This window comes from Mirounga angustirostris, unplaced genomic scaffold (assembly GCF_029215605.1).
Source record: "Mirounga angustirostris isolate CCGP_5_RB_7025 unplaced genomic scaffold, mMirAng1.0.hap1 SCAF_4, whole genome shotgun sequence".
NCBI classification, from domain to species: Eukaryota; Metazoa; Chordata; class Mammalia; order Carnivora; family Phocidae; genus Mirounga; species Mirounga angustirostris.
The window spans coordinates 138,915,717-138,937,504 of NW_026991712.1; the positions used below are offsets into that span (position 1 = coordinate 138,915,717).

At 35.6% G+C, this 21,788-nt stretch overlaps 2 protein-coding genes across 11 annotated transcripts in view; one reads left to right on the plus strand and one right to left on the minus strand.

Moving 5' to 3' along the window:
* The window catches only part of ITGB3BP (integrin subunit beta 3 binding protein), a 68,029-nt gene that overhangs the window by 45,740 nt on the left and 501 nt on the right, over positions 1-21,788 (plus strand). For 2 of the 5 annotated variants that reach the window (XM_064589035.1, XM_064589034.1), the window contains exon 7: positions 477-536. In XM_064589035.1, coding sequence (XP_064445105.1) covers positions 477-536 — 60 coding nt within the window. The other 3 variants (XM_064589036.1, XM_064589037.1, XM_064589038.1) reach the window with 3 other exon arrangements.
* Positions 14,507-21,788, minus strand: part of ALG6 (ALG6 alpha-1,3-glucosyltransferase) — a 65,465-nt gene continuing 58,183 nt past the window's right edge. For all 6 annotated transcript variants that reach the window (XM_064589030.1, XM_045897512.3, XM_064589032.1 and 3 more), the window contains 3 exons: positions 21,299-21,367; positions 20,973-21,171; positions 14,507-15,488 (listed from right to left, as the gene is read on the minus strand). In XM_064589030.1, the coding sequence (XP_064445100.1) occupies positions 15,291-15,488; positions 20,973-21,171; positions 21,299-21,367 (466 nt within the window). In that variant the 3' untranslated portion in view covers positions 14,507-15,290. The remainder of the gene's footprint in view (positions 15,489-20,972; positions 21,172-21,298; positions 21,368-21,788) is intronic.

The window sequence follows — 21,788 nt, forward strand, 5'->3', positions numbered from 1 at the left end:
GTAAGAAAAATTCATGAGTTTTCAATGGCATCTCTCCATTCCTTATTTGTAAATGTAAATATATATTCTAATGTTTTCAGTTTTAGAGATAAACCTAATAATTTTTCCCAAATTTAAATCTGATAGAGTTTTTTTTATATATGGCACTACTGGACATGTAATGGAAGTATTATTTAGGGAATAAGAAGCCATATATCTTTTACCAGGATATGTTACTTCAGGGATTCTTGTTGAATACGAAGGAAAAGAATATGCCTTGCAAACTGATAATCAAGCTTCTTAAAAATATGGTGCTCATTCTTTAAATAAGATATAATAAGATATTGCAGTTTGTACTTGATACCTGTATGTATTACTTCAAATTATTTTTTTCTTATGAAGTTATCCCAGGATGAGAAATTATTCATATTCCATGCTAATTCTTAACATGAGTTGTTTTGTTTTGGTTTGGGGGTTTTTGTTTGTTTGTTTTTTAGTGAAAAAAGTAACAGAACAAAAACTGTTTGAAAAGAAGAATTCAGGACTTCCCAACAAAGGTAAAGAATTGTGTTTTCATTTATATAAAAAGATCCTTTCATCTCATTTCACCATTGAAAACTAATCATGAGTTTTTTAGTGTGATCTTTTTAAAAGATCATAAATCTCATTTGCAAGCCTTATACTGATTTGGCAGACCATGTCTGATAAGATAACTTCCCTGAAGATTAAACTTTAAAATACCTTTTGAGGGGCGCCTGGGTGGCTCAGTCGGTTAAGCGACTGCCTTCGGCTTGGGTCATGATCTCAGAGTCCTGGGATTGAGCCCTGCATAGGGTTCCCTGCTCAGCAGGAGGCCTGCTTTTCCCTCTCCCGCTCCCCCTGCTTGTGTTCCCTCTCTCGCTGTGTCTCTCTGTCAAATAAATAAATAAAATCTTTAAAAAATGTATATATATATATATATCTTTTGAAATACAATTTTCAGTTTAAGATTTAAATTTTGTCTTTTTATTAAAAGTTCTTCTTGAGAATATAGACAGATGGGGGAATAATGCATTAATATATAGCAACTTTTAATGGTGAATTAGGATTACACAAAGCATAAAAAGTTACTTTGTAACCAGTGTTCTGAAAACTTTCAGATCATTAATGATGTTTGATCTACTGTGAACTCATATGCCTCTGAGCATTTCACAGTGTGGGAAACTAAATTAGCAGGTTTTCCCATAACACATGCACATCCATACCTCAGTAAGCAAAATGATCATGGACTGTAAAATATTAAAACCTTTAGACCAACTTAAGAGGGATCATTTTAATATTACTGACATGAATGCCATTTTGCAATCTCTGCAAGTGAAGGTAGGCCTTTAAACGGGTAGCCATGTTTTAGTCTACCATTTTTGAGTACCAATGACTACCATTTATTGAGGACCAGTAATTACTATGTTCCCAACACTAGGATCAGCAGATCTGTATAGCAACTCTGCAAGATAGCTTGTTATCATTGTCATTATAGATAAGGAATAAAGACAAAAAATGTTAAGTAACTTCCCCAAAGACACTGCTACTTAAGTGTCAGAGCAGAGATTCCAACTAAAGACCAGTCTAACCTCCAATAGTATGGTTTTTTCATTGTTCCATGTTGCCTCTTCTTATAACAAATTAAATCATCTAGTCATCCCAGTTTTTAGATTCAGATATGAGGCATAACTGAAACCATCTCAACCAATCTCGTATATTAGACTGTATTTAGGATCTTTAACAGCCAGTGTGATGAGTTTGCAGTGGAAAGTGCTGGGATTCCCTGTTACTTCCAAAGGCCACCTGGGTAATGCAGTGAAACAGCCCTGACAGGATCCTCCAAAGCTCATGTGAGAAGAGAGCTGAGCAGGTTTCCTGAGCCATTCAGTAGAGCAGCTAACTTCCACTGTGATCCCAAGAATTTAAGAATATGAAGTTAGCTCTTAGAAAAGGCTTAAGATCTCTTCTCTCCTATACTGTGAAAATTGATTATAATGTGTAGCTGAGTTTCAGTGGTTTCAGTCTCTTTTAACTTGACAAGTTTTAGAGGATCATAATGGGAAATTGGAATGTTTATTATTTCCAAACCAGAGGAAATCTTTCTTCTATATATTCTGTGCGAGTGGTGTGAATTTTTTTTCAATCTGTAATTTCCTAGAATTGACTAGAATTACAGAGTTGGCTTTCACCAAGTTTTGAAAAATGAGGGAGAGAAAATTGTAGAATAAGTGGATCACTTTAATAATGAGAAAAAATTTTCCGAAAGTATTGTTTCCTTCCCTAAACATTTATTAAGACATTAAAGTTATATTCCATGTGTTAAAATTTATCTCCTTTCAGTTATCTAGTATGTACCAATTCTTTGTGTGTTTATGCATGACCAGCCTTAAAACTATTTTCTAGTATTTTAGGCATTAAAACTAACTTGCCCATTACCAGGTTTTCCTTAAGGACTTAGTGTTTATTCATGCATAAAGGAGATCCTATGACTAAATCATGTTTTAAAATTTCTAATAAGCATTGATTATTTGTTGTGGTTTAAATGAAAACTGAATTTAGATAAATAAAATATGTGATAGCTGTAAAAATATATATTAGAATATATGTCATCTTCCATTTCTGTTTCTTGGCAAGAGCTGCATTAGCTTTTATATTTCCTGAGGTATTCAGATCTTCATTAGCTTTTCCACTAATTTTTTTTAAAGTATTGTTGCCTGAAAAATCTTTTGAAGCTTATTTCCTTTATAATTTGAGTTTGAGTGTTTTTACTGAGTGTTTTTCACTCTTCTCTTTCTGGTTCATAATATATGTATTTTTTTATTTTGGTGGTTTTGTTTTGTTTTTGATTAAAGATGATGCACATCAACACATTTATATATATATATAATTTTTTTGCTGAGTTAATAACTTTCAACCTTCTTATTTATACATTCATTTTACAAGGACTTTGCTAGTGTTTTTGACATCTCAAACTAATTTGCTTTATACCTTCCTTATTTGGGGATCTAGCCTTCAGCTTTTTATAGAAATTTCTACTTTACTCCTTTCTTTTACTATGCTATTATTCAGAATTGTTTAAATTTTAAAATGTTTGGGGAATCTTCGTAATATTAGAAATTATATAATATAAAAATAACTCCCATAATATGTATGGAATTTGTTTTACTAAGTACTTAATGAAAATAAGAACAAATTACTTGTTTCACGATCAAAAGAATGTCCTTCAGATTCTCATAAAATTTTCCTAGAATAGTTAAAATAGACAGTATCAGGAAAATTCCAACATTTATGCTGTTGTTGCTTCTTTAAGTCAGTCCCCTAGTTCTATTTATTTTTCCATGCCACTGCTAGCTTGTTTAGCGTCAGTTGCAGTCTTTATTATAGGCAGAACAGTATAATTGTAAAAATAACATGCTAGTGTTCTAAATAAATAGACATCTGACACACATTCTTAAGGCTTTATGTAACATTCAGGGGAAATTAAAATGTACACAATAACATGAAAAGGTACACTGAGATTTTCATAGTTTTCAAAAGAACTGGACGTGGCAAATCAGAGAATGCTTTGATAGAGTATATGAATAAAAGAGTCTCTCCCCTGCTAAATACAAATTTCTTAAACAAAGGAAGGCTTTCTTTCTTTTTTCAGTTACTTAGGAAGGAAGCCTAACTTTACTTTCCTTAATAATATTGGCTTTATGACTCTTAGAAAAATAATGAGATGAAAGGTCCTTTTTCTGTTAGATTTGGATGTGAATTTCATAATTATTCTTAATTTGTTATGCTGAAGATTTAAAACATGACCATTCAATGGGTTGATACAGATGGAATGTCACATTATCATCACATGGTAAGGCATGAAATTTATTTACTTTACATAATCAACCTCTACTTAAGACAACTTGATACAAATATTCCTAAGTCAATAGATGGCATTATATAGTACTTAGTATTTTCATTTTTTCTGGAAATATTAAAAAATACCATCATTGTTTGTCTATGACCAGTACTTCCAGTAAACAAAATGTTTTTGAAAAGAATGTAAGCAAATTGTAGAACAGTTGCCAAGATATGAAATCTAGACACTTAGCTTTAGTCCAAAACATATTTTATCTGTTTTGAGAATAATTGTGTAGGTTGCAGTATGCATATTTGAGATGAAATGTAACCATCTGAACTTTACATTGTTCAAAAAAGTTGCCTCAACTGTTTGTAATACAAAATATTTCAGAGTTTTAGCTGTGGCCTTCAAAAGAAAAGCACAAACTATAACATTTCTGTTATCTTTAGCTAACTTACTGTCTTACATTGTAAAATTCATCTGGGTTATAGGATTTTAAAGTTTTCAAATTCTTGGACTACAGGACAAATTTTAAGCTCTTTCCGTTCTAAGACTATAAAACAGTTTGATACTGCCTTTTCATTCTAACCACCCACGGAAGTATTTTTTAACTTAAAAATATGTTGTTCTTTCCCCCACTCAGTCTTGAAAAAGTATTTATCATATCGGCCAAATAATTTTACTCCCTAGAAGACTACTACCCTTTTAGTTTTTTATATCTTAACATTAAACAGCATCTTTTTTCAAACAAATACTTCGGTTTTAAAAGCACTGAAGTTTGAAGTCTAGACATGATGAGTTTTAGAAGAAACAACAAAAATTCCTACCTGTGCCTTAATGTTCTTGGTTTATCTGGAGATAAAAAAAATGGAGATATTAGTCTTGGTGACAAATCTACATTAATGTACAACTGTAGTCCTTTAGCTCTTTATCAGAATTCACCTATCAGGCATGTTGTACATGGTTCGTACCTTTCCTATTAATAATGTTAATGCCCTTGTCTTAGACTATTCATCACTGTTTTGGGGATACATTTTGACTGCTTACTTGAGATTTGTCTAGGATTTAAGGAAAAACGAACTGATTTATTACTTTTCAAAGCCTTTTAAATAATTTCTTCCATGATTTAAATTTTTGTATACTTCTCTAGAAGTATGATCATTTTTATCTTTTAAATAATCAGTTAAAAAAATTTAACCATAGATTTGAACTCACTTAGTAGCAATTATGTGTTTAAGAGGTGTAAATAACTTGCTATCAGACATTAGGAATATCCAGGTGCTCTGTATGTGCTGATGACAACAAAATTGAAACGAAAGACTGTAATAATTCTGACTGGTTTTCTCTGCAGAAGATATTGATTATTTGTGTGTGGTGAGAGATTTGGAAAATTCAATTAAAGGAGTTGTGCAAAGGTTTCATAAATTTTCCTTCTACAGCATGTACACAGACATTGTTGCGTATTAAATCAATGCAGCACTTCACAATATATTTTCTTTGAAACATAAAAATAAATAACATTTAAACAGTTCTGCTTACTACAGAAACAAATTTTATTTTCTGTGAAGCATTTAGTCATGTGCTATCACTGACTCATCCACATTTGCCAGCTGTAACAAATTTTATAGACATTTTCTCCAGAGACATATCTCACATGCTATGAATTTTTAAATGAGCAAATGGTGAAGAAAGGATGTCAGCAATATAAAAATTGATCAGTTAAAAGATAAAAGCATAAGTAAAGAGATTTGTATGGTAGTCTTAATAGGTTTTATTAAATAAAAATACTATAAAAAGACAGTAATGAACAGACTGAAGACTAACCGTTCTTGAGGTGGAGAAAAATTATTCTGGCACATTTAGTAGAAATTGGTTTTATGTCACCTGACAGGTGAATATTTTTTTCCCCGTTTTAACTCTTAGAGTAGTCAGAAAAGCTCCTCAAAAAAGAGTCAGATGAATTTTCTAAGTGGTTTATGTATCAAACACATATCTAGAATAATAAAGCAGATACTTACAGTGTTATATAGCTAATTATATAGTTAAAAGCAGGACTTCCGTAAAAGGTATTAGGTGATTTTTCCTCCAGCTCACACCTCACTCAGGAGGAAAGGAGGCATTTGAAGGTATACTGTTCACACCATGTGACTTCAGCCCTCTGGAGTCTCTCTCTCTGTGAACTCCAGGTCTCTCTCCTGCTTCTCTCTCTCTACCTGGATTGCTCTTTCTCCCATGTCTGTCTAGTAAATTCCTGCTCATTCTTTAAGGGCAGCCTCAGATGTCACATCCTCTGTGAAACTCTCCCCAGCTCACCTAGGTAAAGCTAAATTGCTTCTTCTGGCCTTCTACAACACTGTCTGAATGTTTATAAATGTATTATGTTGTAGTATTGTAGTATATTGTAATTGTCCAGTTACAGGGCTCCTTCTGGGCTCCTCCTTGGCAAACAAACAAGAGCCTAGTATAGAACCTGATAGAAGGTCCACAATGCATGGTCAATGAATGAGTAAAAACAAATGCCACTCTAAGAATTTTTTAAAGGAACTTAAATATTTTCAAATACTTATAAATCACAATCTCCTTACATGCCTCATCTGTTTAATATTTACTAAATGCCTACTATGAGCCAGGCACTATTCTAGCACTGGGGGTACAGTAATGAACAAGGTAGACATAGTCCTGCCCTCAGGATTGTAGAATATGTCACAAAAGACAAGTATAATAAAGCATAAGCATACATTATAATGATAAGTTTTTTGGCACTTTTTATCCTAAATTCTTAAATGTACATTCTGAAACAGAATTGGGCAAATCAGTAAGATGTTGAAATGAGAATTTATAATTCCAAAGCTATTTATAGTGTAAAATAAAATTTTAGGTTTAGGTTCTTTAATTTCATTTGATTAATCATTTATTCTACATCATATACTGTGAATACTGTGACAACTTACTTTGACTTGTTTTCTGAAAAAAATCTTTTTTTCTTTCTTATAGAATTATATCATCTTGACAGCTATGAATTCCTTAAAGGCATTTTAAACTGAGGTAGGGTTTCACCATTCTAATTAAGGTTAGCCTTGTTAAATTTCACTGTTTTGTTCAGGTGGAAACATTTTATTTATATTCTCAAATTTGGTACTGTCTGTCTATGAATAAAATAGGGAGTGAGCTTTGGAGGTGTTTTTGAAATTATATTTAATCTTTTTATAAATAATAGGATAGTCTGACAAGTTGTATGAGAGGCTGATTGAAAAGAACTGTTGAGCTCATTAGCCTAGCTTTAAAAGTCAAAAAGCCCATATTTTTAGGTGAGTGTATAGAGGGCTCTTGATTTAGCACCTTTATAAATAACTAACTAGGTACTGATAGGTGGGTTATAGTTTCTGTAGGACACATGTAACTGAACAAGATAGAAGGATTCTATGAATTTGGAAATGTGCTGAATTAAGTAAATAATTATATATTAATTAGTGTATCTTTCCTTCAGAACAGTTCCCTGTAGATTCAGCAATATAAGTAAAAATGATAGATTTATAACTAGCTTATTAGAACATACTAGCTAGAAGCAATATGAGTCATAATGTGATATTAGCGTCTAATGTGCCTGTAACTGAAGGTTCGCGTTAAGAACTAGCCTACCCCACACTTAGTGGCATCAGTATTAATTAAGATTCTTAGAAGCTAACCAGATGTTGCCTGCTATGAGGTGTAAATAACTTGCTTTATTTCTAAGAGATTATCTCTTAGAAAAAAATTAAGGCAAAATAAATTCTATACTGAAAATACTTTTCTTTGGAAATGGTATTTCAAACGATTAGTATTAGCTTCCTAACTAATGGTTTTTAAAAATATTTGCAAAGCATCTTATATACAAAATTGCGTCACTTTTCATTCATTAAAATGTTTATTCTGTTGTATGCAACAAATAATAGTTTATAATAATAGCTCATACTTATTAGGCACTGTCAACATGCCAGGTACTATAGTAAGCACTTCATACAGATTCCATTCAACCTTTTTAACAACTTACATGATATACAGTTATTGTCTTTATTTTATAGGTGAGGAAACTGAGGCACAAAGAGGTTAATAACCTTGTTCTAGAATTACCTCAGAGACAGAGCCAGGATACTAACCTGAGTAGGCTGGTACCAGAGTCTTTGCTTTGCCCACTCACAATAGTAAACTATGAGTGTCAGGTTTCACTGCTGGTCAAAGGTTTTAGATCCTATGCAATAGTAAGGATCTAATATATATACACATACACACGTACTCATTATAGGGTTAAACATTTTGTACAATTTCGGGTCCATAGCAGTCCAACAGACAACTATTAGAGGGCGATCATAAATACATAGTTACAGTTATACATCTGGCTAATAACATACACATTTAGTATATGATGGTCATTCATGAACTTTGGGGAACTCAGAGTACTGAGTATAGCTTTGTGTTCCTGGATTCTAATAAAGATTAGAATATTAAGGGTGTTCTTCTGAGTCTTTAATATGAGTAGTACTTAGAAAAAACTTGCAAGAATGAAGGTTGACCTACCACTCAACTTCCCTTTTAGTGGGAAGCAGTGGAGAGAAATAACAATGAAATGAAACTGGACTAAACCTTTGAGGCATTTCCCTGGGTTCTTTTGACTGTGTTTTCTTCTTTGGGTGCTTTCCTCATGATCTTACCCATTCCTTGACCCTAGTTCTCACCTTAGTGCAATTTATGGTTTCCAAATCCATTTTTGACCCTCCGTAAACCCACAATATCAGCTGCCATATATTGTCCCCCAGGTACCCTAATTTCATCATTTTCCCCCAAATTTCTTCCTCATTCTACCTTTCTAGGGATTACATTCACCCAGTAATAAGGCTCAAAACCTCAAAATTCTGTCCCTTTTGTGTGCCCACATGTGCAACTGCTGCCAGGCGGTCAGATAACTTCTAAAAATGTTTACCTCTCCCTCCCATGCCCCCGGCACTAGTTTATTCCTTCATGACCTCATCATCCCTACTGTAACCTGCCTTTCTGCCCTTTGGTCCTTCTTTCCTACAGCCTGTCCTGCTACTGGATAGATCATGCTTAAGAAGGAATCACTCTACCATATTCACAGTAAAATCCAAATTTATACTAACATTCTGAACTCTCCCTAATGTGACCACAGCTTACCTGGATAAATCACTTGGTTAACAAAACTATGAGGCTTAGTATAAACATAGCATTTGCACAATGCCAACCTTTTAAAACCCAGTCATCAAGCTAAAGAGACAAGATTTATATTCTATACATGAAACGATAATAATATAAGGCAAGATATGAAGAGCAATACAAGTTCAGAACCCTCTTCTTTCCAGGATTCTGGCAATAGCAAGCACAAAAAAGGATGAGTCCATTTAGGATCAAAGTCTCAACTTGATTAGTGGAGGAACTGATAACCTCTAACATGGCAGGCCCTCTGGCAGAAGCTTAGGGTAACTAATATGGAGTGTGCCTAAGGCAGAAGTGGAATCTCCTCTCTCCCACACTGAGTCTAAATCTTGAACCCTTTGAATCTCAATCTTGAACCTGAGGAGAAAGCTGGATCTTTGAAATAAACCCCATGTCCATGTACCTCTACAATAGAAAAGACCACAGACCTGCCTATGCTTGATTGCAGATGAGATCAACAGAATGGGCTGGTCTCCTTACAACATGAAATTAGGAAGCACAAGGACCCATTGGACTTGAGAGTAGACAGGGAAAGGGTGTTGCGTAAGAAGAGTGACATATAATATTACTAGTAAAATATGGATCGATGTTCTGGACTTTGGCCAGTCACGTTTGTCACTCCTCCATGGGGTAGAGAGAGCAGAAGAGTTGACAGTTCCTTCCTCTTCAGACTAAGGAGTATAAACATTCCTCTCTAAGAACCAAATGAAGAATAAGCAACAGTATAGGAATACACAACAGACATAGATGACCTCAGGATAGAGTTATTAGGTCATTATTTAAGAGTTCATGACATTAAAATAATTCTAGTTATTCCACTCTGCCTTATCTCTGACAGAGGACCATCCAGACCCTAGTAATGGAAACTTTGTACTTTACTAGGAAGTTTGAACTTGAGAAATGGGTCATTTTGATGGGCTGTATAAACATACTAGGCAGAGAGAACAACATGAACACAAAAGGCAGAAAAGCAGAATGACTAAACAAGTAGGTTCAACCACATCATTGACAATTATGATCACCAGGCTTAATTGGTTCAGACTTTATTCATTAGGCAGAAGTAGACCAGTGAAGATTATTAGGGAAGCAACAATCCAAAATATGTTTTAGAAAGAATATAATTGCTATATGAATGATAATTCCTGTCAAAATACTGCTCATGAACTGCATCACTGTCTCTAAATTGCTTTTTGTGTTCTGAGACATTCATCTCCAGAACCAGTATGGCAGTGTAGAGATAATATACATGCTACTGTATTCTTGTGTTGTGACATATATCACATTGATCACAGTCTTTATTTTTGCTGGATCCTGAATTTGGTGTCAGAATCTTTCTCAGCACACTTCTAGCAGTCCTGATCAATTGATGAAACTCCTTTGCATGGTCTGGCATAATAACAGAGGACAGGATTTGGATTACATGTCCAGCACCAGCTCTGTTATCTACTTAGCTCTGTGGCCTTAACAAGGAACTTGGTTCCCCTAAACCTTAATTATAAAATGGGACTGATATATTTACCTTGTGGGATTGTACAAAATAAACTTAACTAGCATCTCCCCCATAGTAACTAATATAGTCTTACTTTCCTATATAGTATTGTCATTAGTTCTGATAACTGTGTATCAGTAACCTGTAGGGATATTAAGTGAACACTAGAGTGCTTAAAATCTTCTATAGGAATCCAGACCAGACTCAAATTGGCAAGAGTTGGTGGTTGTCAGGTTGGCAACCTACCTTCTTCTAGGAAAAGAATATATGTGGACTCCCATGAATACGGAAATATAGGAGCCTGCCATGCATTACTTCTTAATAGCTGCCAATGTAAGTATGGAAGGGGATATTTCAGGAGTGAAAGGTCCACGAGCCCTATGGGAAATATGCCATCACTTGCCAATGGCTTCTAAACCAAACGACAAGAACTTCTGCCACCACTAGGAGGCCCCAGAGGGACATGCTCTGAATAGGAATGCCAGTAAATACAGTCTCTTTTTTTGGGGGGCAGCTGTTGGAGGAAACACCTGCTGAAAGGCCCTTAAGGCTTATAGACAAAAGGCGTGTAGATTTTGGTGTTTTCAGCAAGTAGGTCATGTAGGAGTTTTAGAAATCTCTCAGTAGTTCAAGATCGATCATCACATAAAGTGAAGAGTGTGATGTCTGAGTAGCCCTATTGACAATTATTTGTGAAGGTAAATCTTGTTAGAAGACCCAAAAATAAGCAAATGAGAGATTACCAGTATCTAAACTAGGTACCAAATTACATGGTAAATGGGTTGTTTAAATCATTTAAGTAGTGTATAGATGCATGTTAATTTGGAAACTAATTCTTGATTTAATAATCATCTTTTATATCCTGCAGGCATTTAAAAGAAATGCACTTACTGTGAAAACCAACTTCTTCTGCATCTGCCTGATCGTATTTAAAGGAACAGAAGAAATGTTTGTAATTAATCTGCCCAGTAAATACCAGATCATAGCACCAGGCAGGTGCGTGTCTAGATAAAATTTCTTGCAGCTAATTTAAACTTTCTGCACACACCAGTAGATAATCTCAATGTAAATAATACATTTCTTCTTGACCCTTTAAAGTAAGCCAACATGTAGAAGAGGATATTAACTTCTATTCTGTATCACATACACTTCTGTATCCTTTTAGCATTTGTGGATAGATTTAAAGCATTTATGAAGATGGCATTTTGGTAAAATGTTTTAAAACTCAGATTAAATTTAATGGTGAGTGGAATTAGGTACCACTTTCCCATGTAAAGCCCCAAATGCGTATTAGATTCTTTTTAAACTTCTAAAATTTTTCTAGAAGTTTATTGTGTAGCCACTATCTCAGGGATGAGTTTTTATACTCTAGTTATTTCTATGCTTATACAAAAAAACGATATTCAAAGTTTTAAATTTTTCACACCTTTTATAAAATGCATTTTTCAGTACAAATATATTTTTAAATATGAAGTTGTTCTTAAACTGAACTACACAGATTCTACTGAATTTAAAGAAAAGAACTTTTTTATGGGGTATGTGTTCACCTGCAAATTACTTTGAAGCATTAATTTAAATTTCTATTTTTCTGTGGTGTTATTTTGTATCATCCTCGTTCTATCACAAAATAAAGGGGAAATGGGAATTACAGGATATGTTATAAATTAATGACATGTTTTTTTTAAAACCTCTGTATTTTTCTTTGACCATCTCTACAGGGGAAAAAATATTGTTCCCTTGGTACTTGCCCTAAGTCTTGACAAAATTTGTATATTACTGTATCATGTAAATAAAAATACTATATGAAAATCTGAAACAAAATTTAACTTAAGTTTGAAAATAACTGATTCTCCATTTAGATAAACTTCAGATTTACCTCTTAAAATGAAAATGAGTTTTTAAAAACTATTAAATGACATCAATTAACTATTAAACCTAATTCCCTTCACAAATGATTTTATTGGTACTATTTAAATAAGATTTTAAAGATAATCTGTCTGCTAAATACTAAGAACACTTTGTGATACAGACCTTATAATAGGACATTACCTAAATATACCAAAAAGGCTAATTCCTTTGTGTTCTAGCATTGAAAACTAACCTTAGGATGTAAGCCAAAGCATATAAAGAAACTTGTATTAGTCAGGAAAAAAAGGGTTAAGAAATAGATTGGTTGCATATATAATGCAAGTTATGTAAGTATGTGCTTAATGCTATTAAATCAGTTACTATATGTTTGACCTCAATACACTAAGCTTTTGCCTTTCAGAACAGCTGGGTCTGCTAAGAATCATTTCCCAGTTCTCTTCATTGTAGATCAGATGACTCTCGCTTTATCACCCTTGGAGGCCACATGAAGGACAAAGCAGAAAGATCCACACACAAAACTAATGTTTATATGGGGGGGAGGGGGGTATGGCATGGAGGAAGGCGGGGTATGGCATGGAGGAAGGCGGTGGGGGAGGGGGGGATACACTTGGCCCTGATCTTCCAATGAGCGTAACAGAAGAGACCAATTGAGACTTGAAACCCCTGTGTTACTCCAACCATTATTTAGTTACATCCTATCCATCTTTTACTCTTTCTATTGAACAGAGAGGCTCCTTTGGCTGCCTTGACTTTTGTAAATGTTTCACTCACTCCGTTGTGGTTTATCATTTGGACAGAATGCTACATCTGGGATTTTTCTCCCCTCCTTAACGCCTCAAGGGAAAATGGCTTCTGTATGCTTCATATTTGATACATGAACATGCTCTTCATTTTAAGAAGCAAGCCTAAGTTCATTGGTAACAGAAAACTGTATTTCTCAGAAACAGCCCTTCCCTCTAAAATGAGCTTGAAAATAACTTGGAAGGGTTCATTCCTTGACAGGTATATATTAGTGAAATAACTGAGAAATCTTCAATATTTTTGCATTATCTAAATATCTTTATATTATAACATCCCAATAAGCCTGAGTGTAGCTGAGAGAGGTACTTTGGAATTGCCTGTTTCTGTGATCTTAATTCATCAATGGACATTTTTGGTATTTTGGAACCTAATCCTTCAAAGGTCAAAGTGGACTCTTCTTAAATTGGCTTCTAATGGATATAAGAGATACTTGACTTTTGAGGTAGTTGCTACAGGTCTCCATAAAAGCTACAGTGTTACTCAATATGATTAAATTTCTGAGGAAAACGTGTATTTAGAGGATTTACGTTTAAGATACCTTGAATATGGGTGCATTCTACTTTATTATTTATATAATATACTTTTATTTTTAAATGTTTCTCTGCTCCAGTTATTTAGAAGCTAGGACTTCCTCATCACTGATTTAAATCAGCATCCCGTGTTAAACCCATGTATGCTATTACAAAAAATAAAAAAATAGGACTACACCAGCCAGCCAAGATGCTGACATTTGGGCACAGTGATTACAGATGGTGACCATGGACAGCGATGTTCCTGCTGATTCGGCAATGATTCAAGGCTGCTTTTCTGTGCTGACCTGCCCTTTGAGTCTTTATGCACATTTGCTTTGAGAAAGAAATACTTCCTGATTTTTGCTTTGTCTAAACCGACTTCCTTTATCAGACTTAGAAGCACATACCTTCTTGCGGCCTGTGGCTGTCCATGTCTAGAACCAGATTTTCTTTGTGTATATATGTTCACTGTTTTAAAATATATCACCACTTAGTCAATATACTTTAACAGATGTCTTATGAAAGAAATATATTCATTAAAAACCATAGGTTGATGTGAAAATAATTGTTTTATTCTTAACACAGAGACTAAAGAGAACACATCTTCTTTTTCCCCCTGCCCTCCCAAAAGAACAATCTTTACATAAGAAACTATAACATAGATACGACATTATTTTTGCCAATTGAATGTGATAGTAAAGATGAGCTCCTAATATACAATGATATATGTTATTAACAGGGCCAAGTTAACATGAAACATGATACGAATCAATGCTTATGGAAGTGGTAATCTTGAACCACTCAAAAAAGATCAAAAGGATGAAATCTTGTATAAAACCATTTAACTTACACAGAATGATCCTAGAAGTTTAGAACTAGTGAACATGGGAAATTAAAAAAAAAAAAAAACACACTTAAATTCAGTAAAATTCACTGTTTAATTGTATTAAAGTAAATTAGCATTTTTAGAAATAAGAACATGGTCTAATCTCTCTGCCTTTTTATAAAGAAATCAAATTTCCACATGTAATAAGGCATGTTCAAACTTCAAGCACTTTAAATTGCCTTCTCACAGTAATTAAAAAGATCACAAATTTAATCCCTGAGATATAATTTCTAAAGAATGAAATATACACTTACTTGCATTCTAAAATGTAACGAAAACTAAATTTAAATACCAAAATTCATGATTTCCTTTAAAAAGAAGGACTTGATTTTCCCAGTAGGCTCACTGGATTTGCAGATTTCTTTTTAAGACAACAAATTGTAGAGTACATTTCCTGAGTAAACACTGTGGATTAAGGGCATTTTCTCTTATTTTCCCACTTGGATAACTGAATATTAATAAAACTACAGTATGTCTTGGCCACTCTATAGTTAGAAAATAAAAGCCTCCACTGGGCTTGGGTCCCCATATACATTTATTTTGTATATGGACAACAGTGACTTTTCACCATTTTTTCCCTATGTGATTCTCAAAATGATCATTTCATTTATACATAGCAAAAAAGTTAAAAAAAAAAACCTTTAAGCACTGTTAATACTTTCACATTTGTTTGTGGAGACAGAATTAGTTGATTTTCTTCTGATTTCTTCGATTTTTGGAATCCCACATGATTATAATGTTAAAGTATACCAAGAAGAACAGGAAGTTCAAGCAGGATACAAAACAAATCAATACAGAAAATAAGTCCGGTAGTTTCTGAGGAGGTTCCAGTGTGATAGTTATCAGTGTCAGAAGTACCATAGTGATGACTGAGATAAGAAACTATAAGGAGGGGAAAAAACATTACTGAGTAATATAAAAGATAAATTTAAATGTACTGGTAATATTTACTTATAGCTCTAAGTGAGCAGAATTGAAGGTGAAGGGTGGGGGTCCAATCTCTTCTACTGGTGGATCTCAACCTAGGCCACATGTTAGAATCATCTGGGGGTAGGTATAAATATCTCAATGCCAGGCCACACTTCAGACCAATTAAATCAGATTTTCTGGGGTAGGCCTCGGGATTTAAAAGCTTTCCACATGATTCCCATGTGTAGCCAAAGCCTAACAACCCCTATCATACTTAATACCACCCAAGTACTAAAGAAAGTTATCTGGAACAGACAATATTGCTAGTTAGGGTTAAATTCAGGGTATGCTCCAGGGTCTTGAGCTAATCTCAGAACTTGTCTATAAAAAAGCCTTCCATGGCAAATAGAAAATTGCATTTCATATTCATGGAACACTTTCAATGAGCTAATGCTGTAGTAAGTCATGGTGGAGCATATGAAAGAAAATGTAATCTGGCCTCAAAGAGTTTTCAATTTGATTAGGGGAATACATGAACTAATTAAATAAAATCACAAGGTCACATTTTATTAAATGCCAAAGTGAGTAGTAAAAATACTTCATTTATTGTAATTGTGTAGCAGTCAGTTTTCTTTAGACTAGTGCGCTGTACAATAGAACTTTCTGCAATGATGGAAATGTTCTATACCTGTGTACATCAAAAGAGTAACTGCTAACTACATGTGGCCATTGAGCATTCAAAACATGCCTATTGTGACTGAGCTGAATTTTTTTTTTTTTTAGATTTTATTTATTTATTTGAGACAGAATGAGAGAGAGAGAGCGCACATGAGAGGGGGGAGGGTCAGAGGGAGAAGCAGGCTCCCCGCCGAGCAGGGAGCCTGATGCGGGACTCGATCCTGGGACTTCAGGATCATGACCTGAGCCAAAGGCAGTCGCTTAACCGACTGAGCCACCCAGGCGCCCCTGAGCTGAATTTTTTATTTAATTTTACTAAGTTTAAATTTTTAATGTGTCTAGTGATTACTGTATTGGACAGTTTTTTTTTTTTTAAGATTTACTTATTTATTATTTGAGAGAGAGAGAGAGTGTATGCACAGAGGAGAGGAGGAGGGGAAGATGGAAGAGAACCTCAAGCAGACTCCCTCCTGAGCATGGAGCCCCATGCAGGGCTCGATCCCAGGACCCTGTGATCATTACCTGAGCCGAAATCAAGAGTCAGATGCCTAACCAAATGAGCCATCCAGGCGCCCCTTCCGTATTGGACAGTTTAGCTCTAGACTGTGAGCTCCTTTAAGACAAGGACCAGCCAGATCTTAGTCATTTTACCCTGCCATAGCACGTAAGTACACAGAAGCTGCTTAAGTAAATGTAGAAAGCAAGCAGAAATCATAGTGACTTTCATGAAGGATGTGGGACATAAATGGAACCCACAAAGATGTTTTAATGGCTATATTATAACAGGATTTAAAAACCTGAATAGAGTAATGCAGTGCTCATTCCAGATGGAAGCCTGGGAAGGATAATAACCAAAAAAGCTGACAAACAGGTATAAACAGGCCGCAAATATCCTCCAAAGGGAAAATCCCTGTCAACCTTATTGAAAAGTAAAAACTTCTGAAGTGAAATCATCAAATTTAAAGTTTCAAACTTAATGGGCACCTGCGTGGCTCAGTCAGTTGTTTCTGACTCTTGGTTTTGGCTCAGGTCATGATCTCAGGGTTGTGAGACCGAGCCTCGAATCAGGCTCTACACTCAGAACAGAGTTTGCTTGAGATTCTTTCCCCCTCCCTCTCCCTTTTCCTCCCCCTCTGCTCCCTCCCCTCTTAAATAAAGAAAATCTTAAAAAGAAGAAAGTTTCAAATAAGAAATATGGGACTGGTTGAAATGTCATGACACTATGATCCTGAATCAGTGTTAAGGGGTATGTTAAAATTCCTCCTACTTTATTATTTTTTTTATTTTAAAGATTTTATTTATTCATTTGAAAGAGAGAGCGAGAGAGAGAGAGAGCACGAGTGGGGTGAGGGACAGAGGGAGAAGCAGACTCCCCGCTGAGCAGGGAGCCCAATGCAGGGCTTGATCCCAGGACCCTGTGATCATGACCTGAGCCAAAGGTAGACGCTTAACTGACTGAGCCACCCAGGTGCCCTAAAATTCCTCCTGATTTAAACAAACTCCAGCTATTACCCCATTTGTCTGCTTCTGTTTACAGCAAAGTTTCCCAAAGGAGTTGCCTATAACTTACTGCATCCAATTCCCTTTCCATTCATTATTGAATCCAAACCAATTAGATTTTTACCTCAGTTGATCCAATGAAACTATATCTCAATAGCATCTGAAATAGCACATCACTCCCATCTCCTTGAAACACTTCCTTAACTTCCGTAACACTATACTCTTCTGGTTTCTTCCCACCTCAATAGTTAATCCTTCTCAGACAGCTTTGCTGGTTCCTTCTCATGTCCCCTACCTCTATGCATTGTAATATCCCAAGGCTCAGTACTTAGTCGTCTAATATACTCACACCTTTGGTGAGCTCATTCAGTGACATGACTAATTCTCATCTCTATGCCAAAGACTCAAATTATTGTCTCCAGCCTGGACCTCTCGCCCCTAAACTCCAGACTCATTCAAATGCATATGTAATAAGCATCTAAAACTACAAGTACAAGCTATCCTTAATAAGATTAACAGCTGACTTCTCATCAGAAAACACTGAGGCCACAAGGCAGTGGGATGGATGACATTCAAATTGCTGAAAGGAGAAAAAGACAAGAATTCCTTCTCTAGCAAAAATACCCTTCAGGGTGGCTCAGTTGGCTTAGCGACTGCCTTTGACTCAGGTCATGATCCTGGAGTCCTGGGACTGAGTCCCACATCGGGCTCCATGCTCAGCAGGGAGTCTGTCTCTCCCTCTGACCACCACCTCCCCCCCCGCCCCCGTTTATGCACTCTCAAATAAAATCTTTAAAAAAAAAAACACTCTTCAAAATGAAGAAAGAATTAACAAAAACAAAGTCAATACATTTGAAAACACGGAAATGATACAAAGTGTGTTCTCTAAACACATTGGAATTAAATGAAAATACAAAAAGAAATCTGGGAAACCCCAAATAGATGAAGATTTATTTATTTACTTGAGAGAGAGAGCACTTGTGCAGGGTGGGGAGGGGGGTTGGGAACAGAGGGGAGAAGGAGAGAGAGAATCTCAAGCAGATTCCTGGCTGAGCAAGGAGCCCCACACAGGGCTCTACCTCATGACCCATGAGATCATGACAACGAAAATCATGAGTCGGACACTTAACCGACTTAGCCAGGCACCCCTGGGAAATCACCAAATATTTGGAAACTGAACAAGTTTCTAAGTAATTAATGAACCAAAGAAGAAATCACAATGGAAATGGCCTATATTTTTAACTCAATTAAAAAATGTCAAAATTTGGGGCACCTGGGTGGCTCAGTCGTTAAGCGTCTGCCTTCGGCTCAGGTCATGATCCCAGCATCCTGGGATCGAGCCCCGCATCGGGCTCCCTGCTCTGCGGGAAGCCTGTTTCTCCCTCTCCCACTCCCCCTGCTTGTGTTCCCTCTCTCACTGTGTCTCTGTCAAATAAATAAAATCTTTAAAAAAAAAAAAAGTGAAGGAAATCTACATAATAGGAGAAATATTTCCAAATCATGTATCTGGTCAGGGACCTATATCAAGAATGTATAAAGAACTCTTACAACTCAAAAATAAAAAGACAAGCCAATTAAAAATGGGCAACGGATATGAATAGGCATTTCTCCGAAGAAGATAACACAAATGGCCAAAGAGCACATAAAAAGATAAATAAAATCTTAAAAAAAAAAAGCTGATGAACAGATAATGTCCATTACAATGGAATATAGTATGGCAATAAAAAAGAATGAAGTATCGATGCATGCTACAACACAGATGAACCTCAAAAACATTATGCTGAGTGAAAGTAGCCAGTTATAAAAGCCTACATTTTTTTTTTTAAAGTAGGCTCCACGTCCAGCATGGAGTCCAACATGGGGATCAAACCCCCAACCCTGAGATCAAGACCTGAGCTGAGATCAAGAGTCGACACTCCACTAAACCATCCAGGCGCCCTGACTACATTTTCTATAATTCCATGTTATGGTCTGAATTATGTCCCCACAAAATTCATATGTTGTAGTCCCAACCCCCAACGTGAATGCATTTGGAGACAGAAACTTTAGGAAGGTTAAATTGAGGTAGTAAAGGAGGGGCCCTAATTTGATAGGATTAGTGTTCTTATAAGAAGAGGAAGAGCCACCACAGAACTCTCTACACACCCACACAAAGAAGAGGCCATATGAGGCCACAGCAAGGTTGCCTATAACCCAGAAAGAAAGGCCTCACCAGAGGGGGGCGCCTGGGTGGCTCAGTTGGTTAAGCGACTGCCGTCGGCTCAGGTCATGATCCTGGAGTCCCTGGATCAAGTCCCGCATCGGGCTCCCTGCTCGGCAGGGAGTCTGCTTCTCCCTCTGACCCTCCCCCCTCTCATGTGCTTGCTCTCTCTCATTCTCTCTCTCTCAAATAAATAAATAAAATCTTTAAAAAAAAAAAAAAGAAAGGCCTCACCAGAAACCTTGATGAGGCACCTTGATTTTTTTTTTTTCCCAACAGAGAGACAGTGAGACAGGGAACACAAGCAGGGGGAGTGGGAGAGGGAGAAGCAAGCTTCCTGCTGAGCAGGGAACCCGATATGGGACTCGATCACAGGACCCTGGGATCATGACCTGAGCCGAAGGCAGACGCTTAACGACTGAGCCACCCAGGCGCCCAAGGCACCTTGATTTTGGACTTCAAGCCTCCAGAACTCTAAGAAAATATATTTCTGTTACTTAAGCCACCCAGTCTGTGGTATTTTGTTATGGCAAAGCAAACTAATACATTCCATTTTTTGGAATGTCCAGATTGGTAAATATGTAGGTACAAAAAGTATATTACTGGCTGTCCACGGCTGGAGTTTAGGGTGGAATGGGATATGGCTGCTAATGAAAAGAGGGTTCCTTTTTGGGGTGATGGAAATAATCTAAAATTAGATTGTGGTCATGGTTGTACAACTCTATATACATACTTAAAACCACCAAGTTGCACACTTTAAATGGGTGGATTTTATGGGTGAATTTATGTGAATTATATCTCAAAAAAGCTATAAAAGAAAAAGGTATTTTTTTTTTTTTTTTTTTAACAGTGGCATGCTAAGTCCCATCCCTTAAAAACTGAACAACTCATGGCACAGTTAGTTAAGTGTCCAACTCTTGATTTCGGCTCAGGTCATGATCTCAAGGTTGTGAGACTGAGCCCCGCATTGGACTCCTCACTGGGCATAGAGCCTGCTTAAGATTCTCTCTCCCTCTCTCTCCGCCCCTCCCCTCACAGCACTGTCTCTTAAAAAAAAACAAAAAAACTGAACAACTTACCAAATATTGTATAATTCTGGGAAAAAATTTAAAACATGGAAGATATTTCCTAACAGAAATGGAAAAGGACTTCAATTGCAGTTCTTCTTCAGAAGTCTTTTCAAATATTGAAAAAGAAATTGCACAAGCTATAAAAAATGCCATTGTTGTCACAACTGAGGGCATTAGGAGTTCATCCTTCAGTAGAAGAGGTAGCATACTGTTAAGAGAAAACAGGAAAAACATCAAAAAGAATTGCTAATTCAAAACATAATCACTTTGTAAAAAATTTTTAAATGAGTTTATGAGAACTATACTGAAAACATATAAATATTGGTTTGACTCACCTAAATGTTGACACAAGTAAAAACCAAGTAGACATAAAAGGAATTTCACTTAAAACTAAGCAGACTGGTCTAAAATGATAAAGAAAAAATATTTTAATCTTAGGAAACAGAATTTCAATTCTTGTGAAAAATATAAACACATTTTGTCTGTCTGATCTTTGGGGTAGCTAAACAAACAAACAAAAAACAGCCAGTAAGGTCTCCATATGGATCACTGGTTCATTTTTTTAATCAATCCAAACTGAGTGAGTCTAAACATAAAACAAGGTATCAACTCCTCCTAATAAATGAAAAACTGCTTCTTCCAATATTCCATTAATGGAACCTTTTTTTTCTTGTCATACAAGAAAAAAACAGCAGCTTACAGAAAGGATCAGATAAATTCAAACATTCAGAGAAAGAGAGCTTTTTCATGTTTCATCCTACTTGGGAAATAAATTAATTCCCAGTATAGTGGTTTCAAACTTCTTTTTTTATTATCTTCCATGTT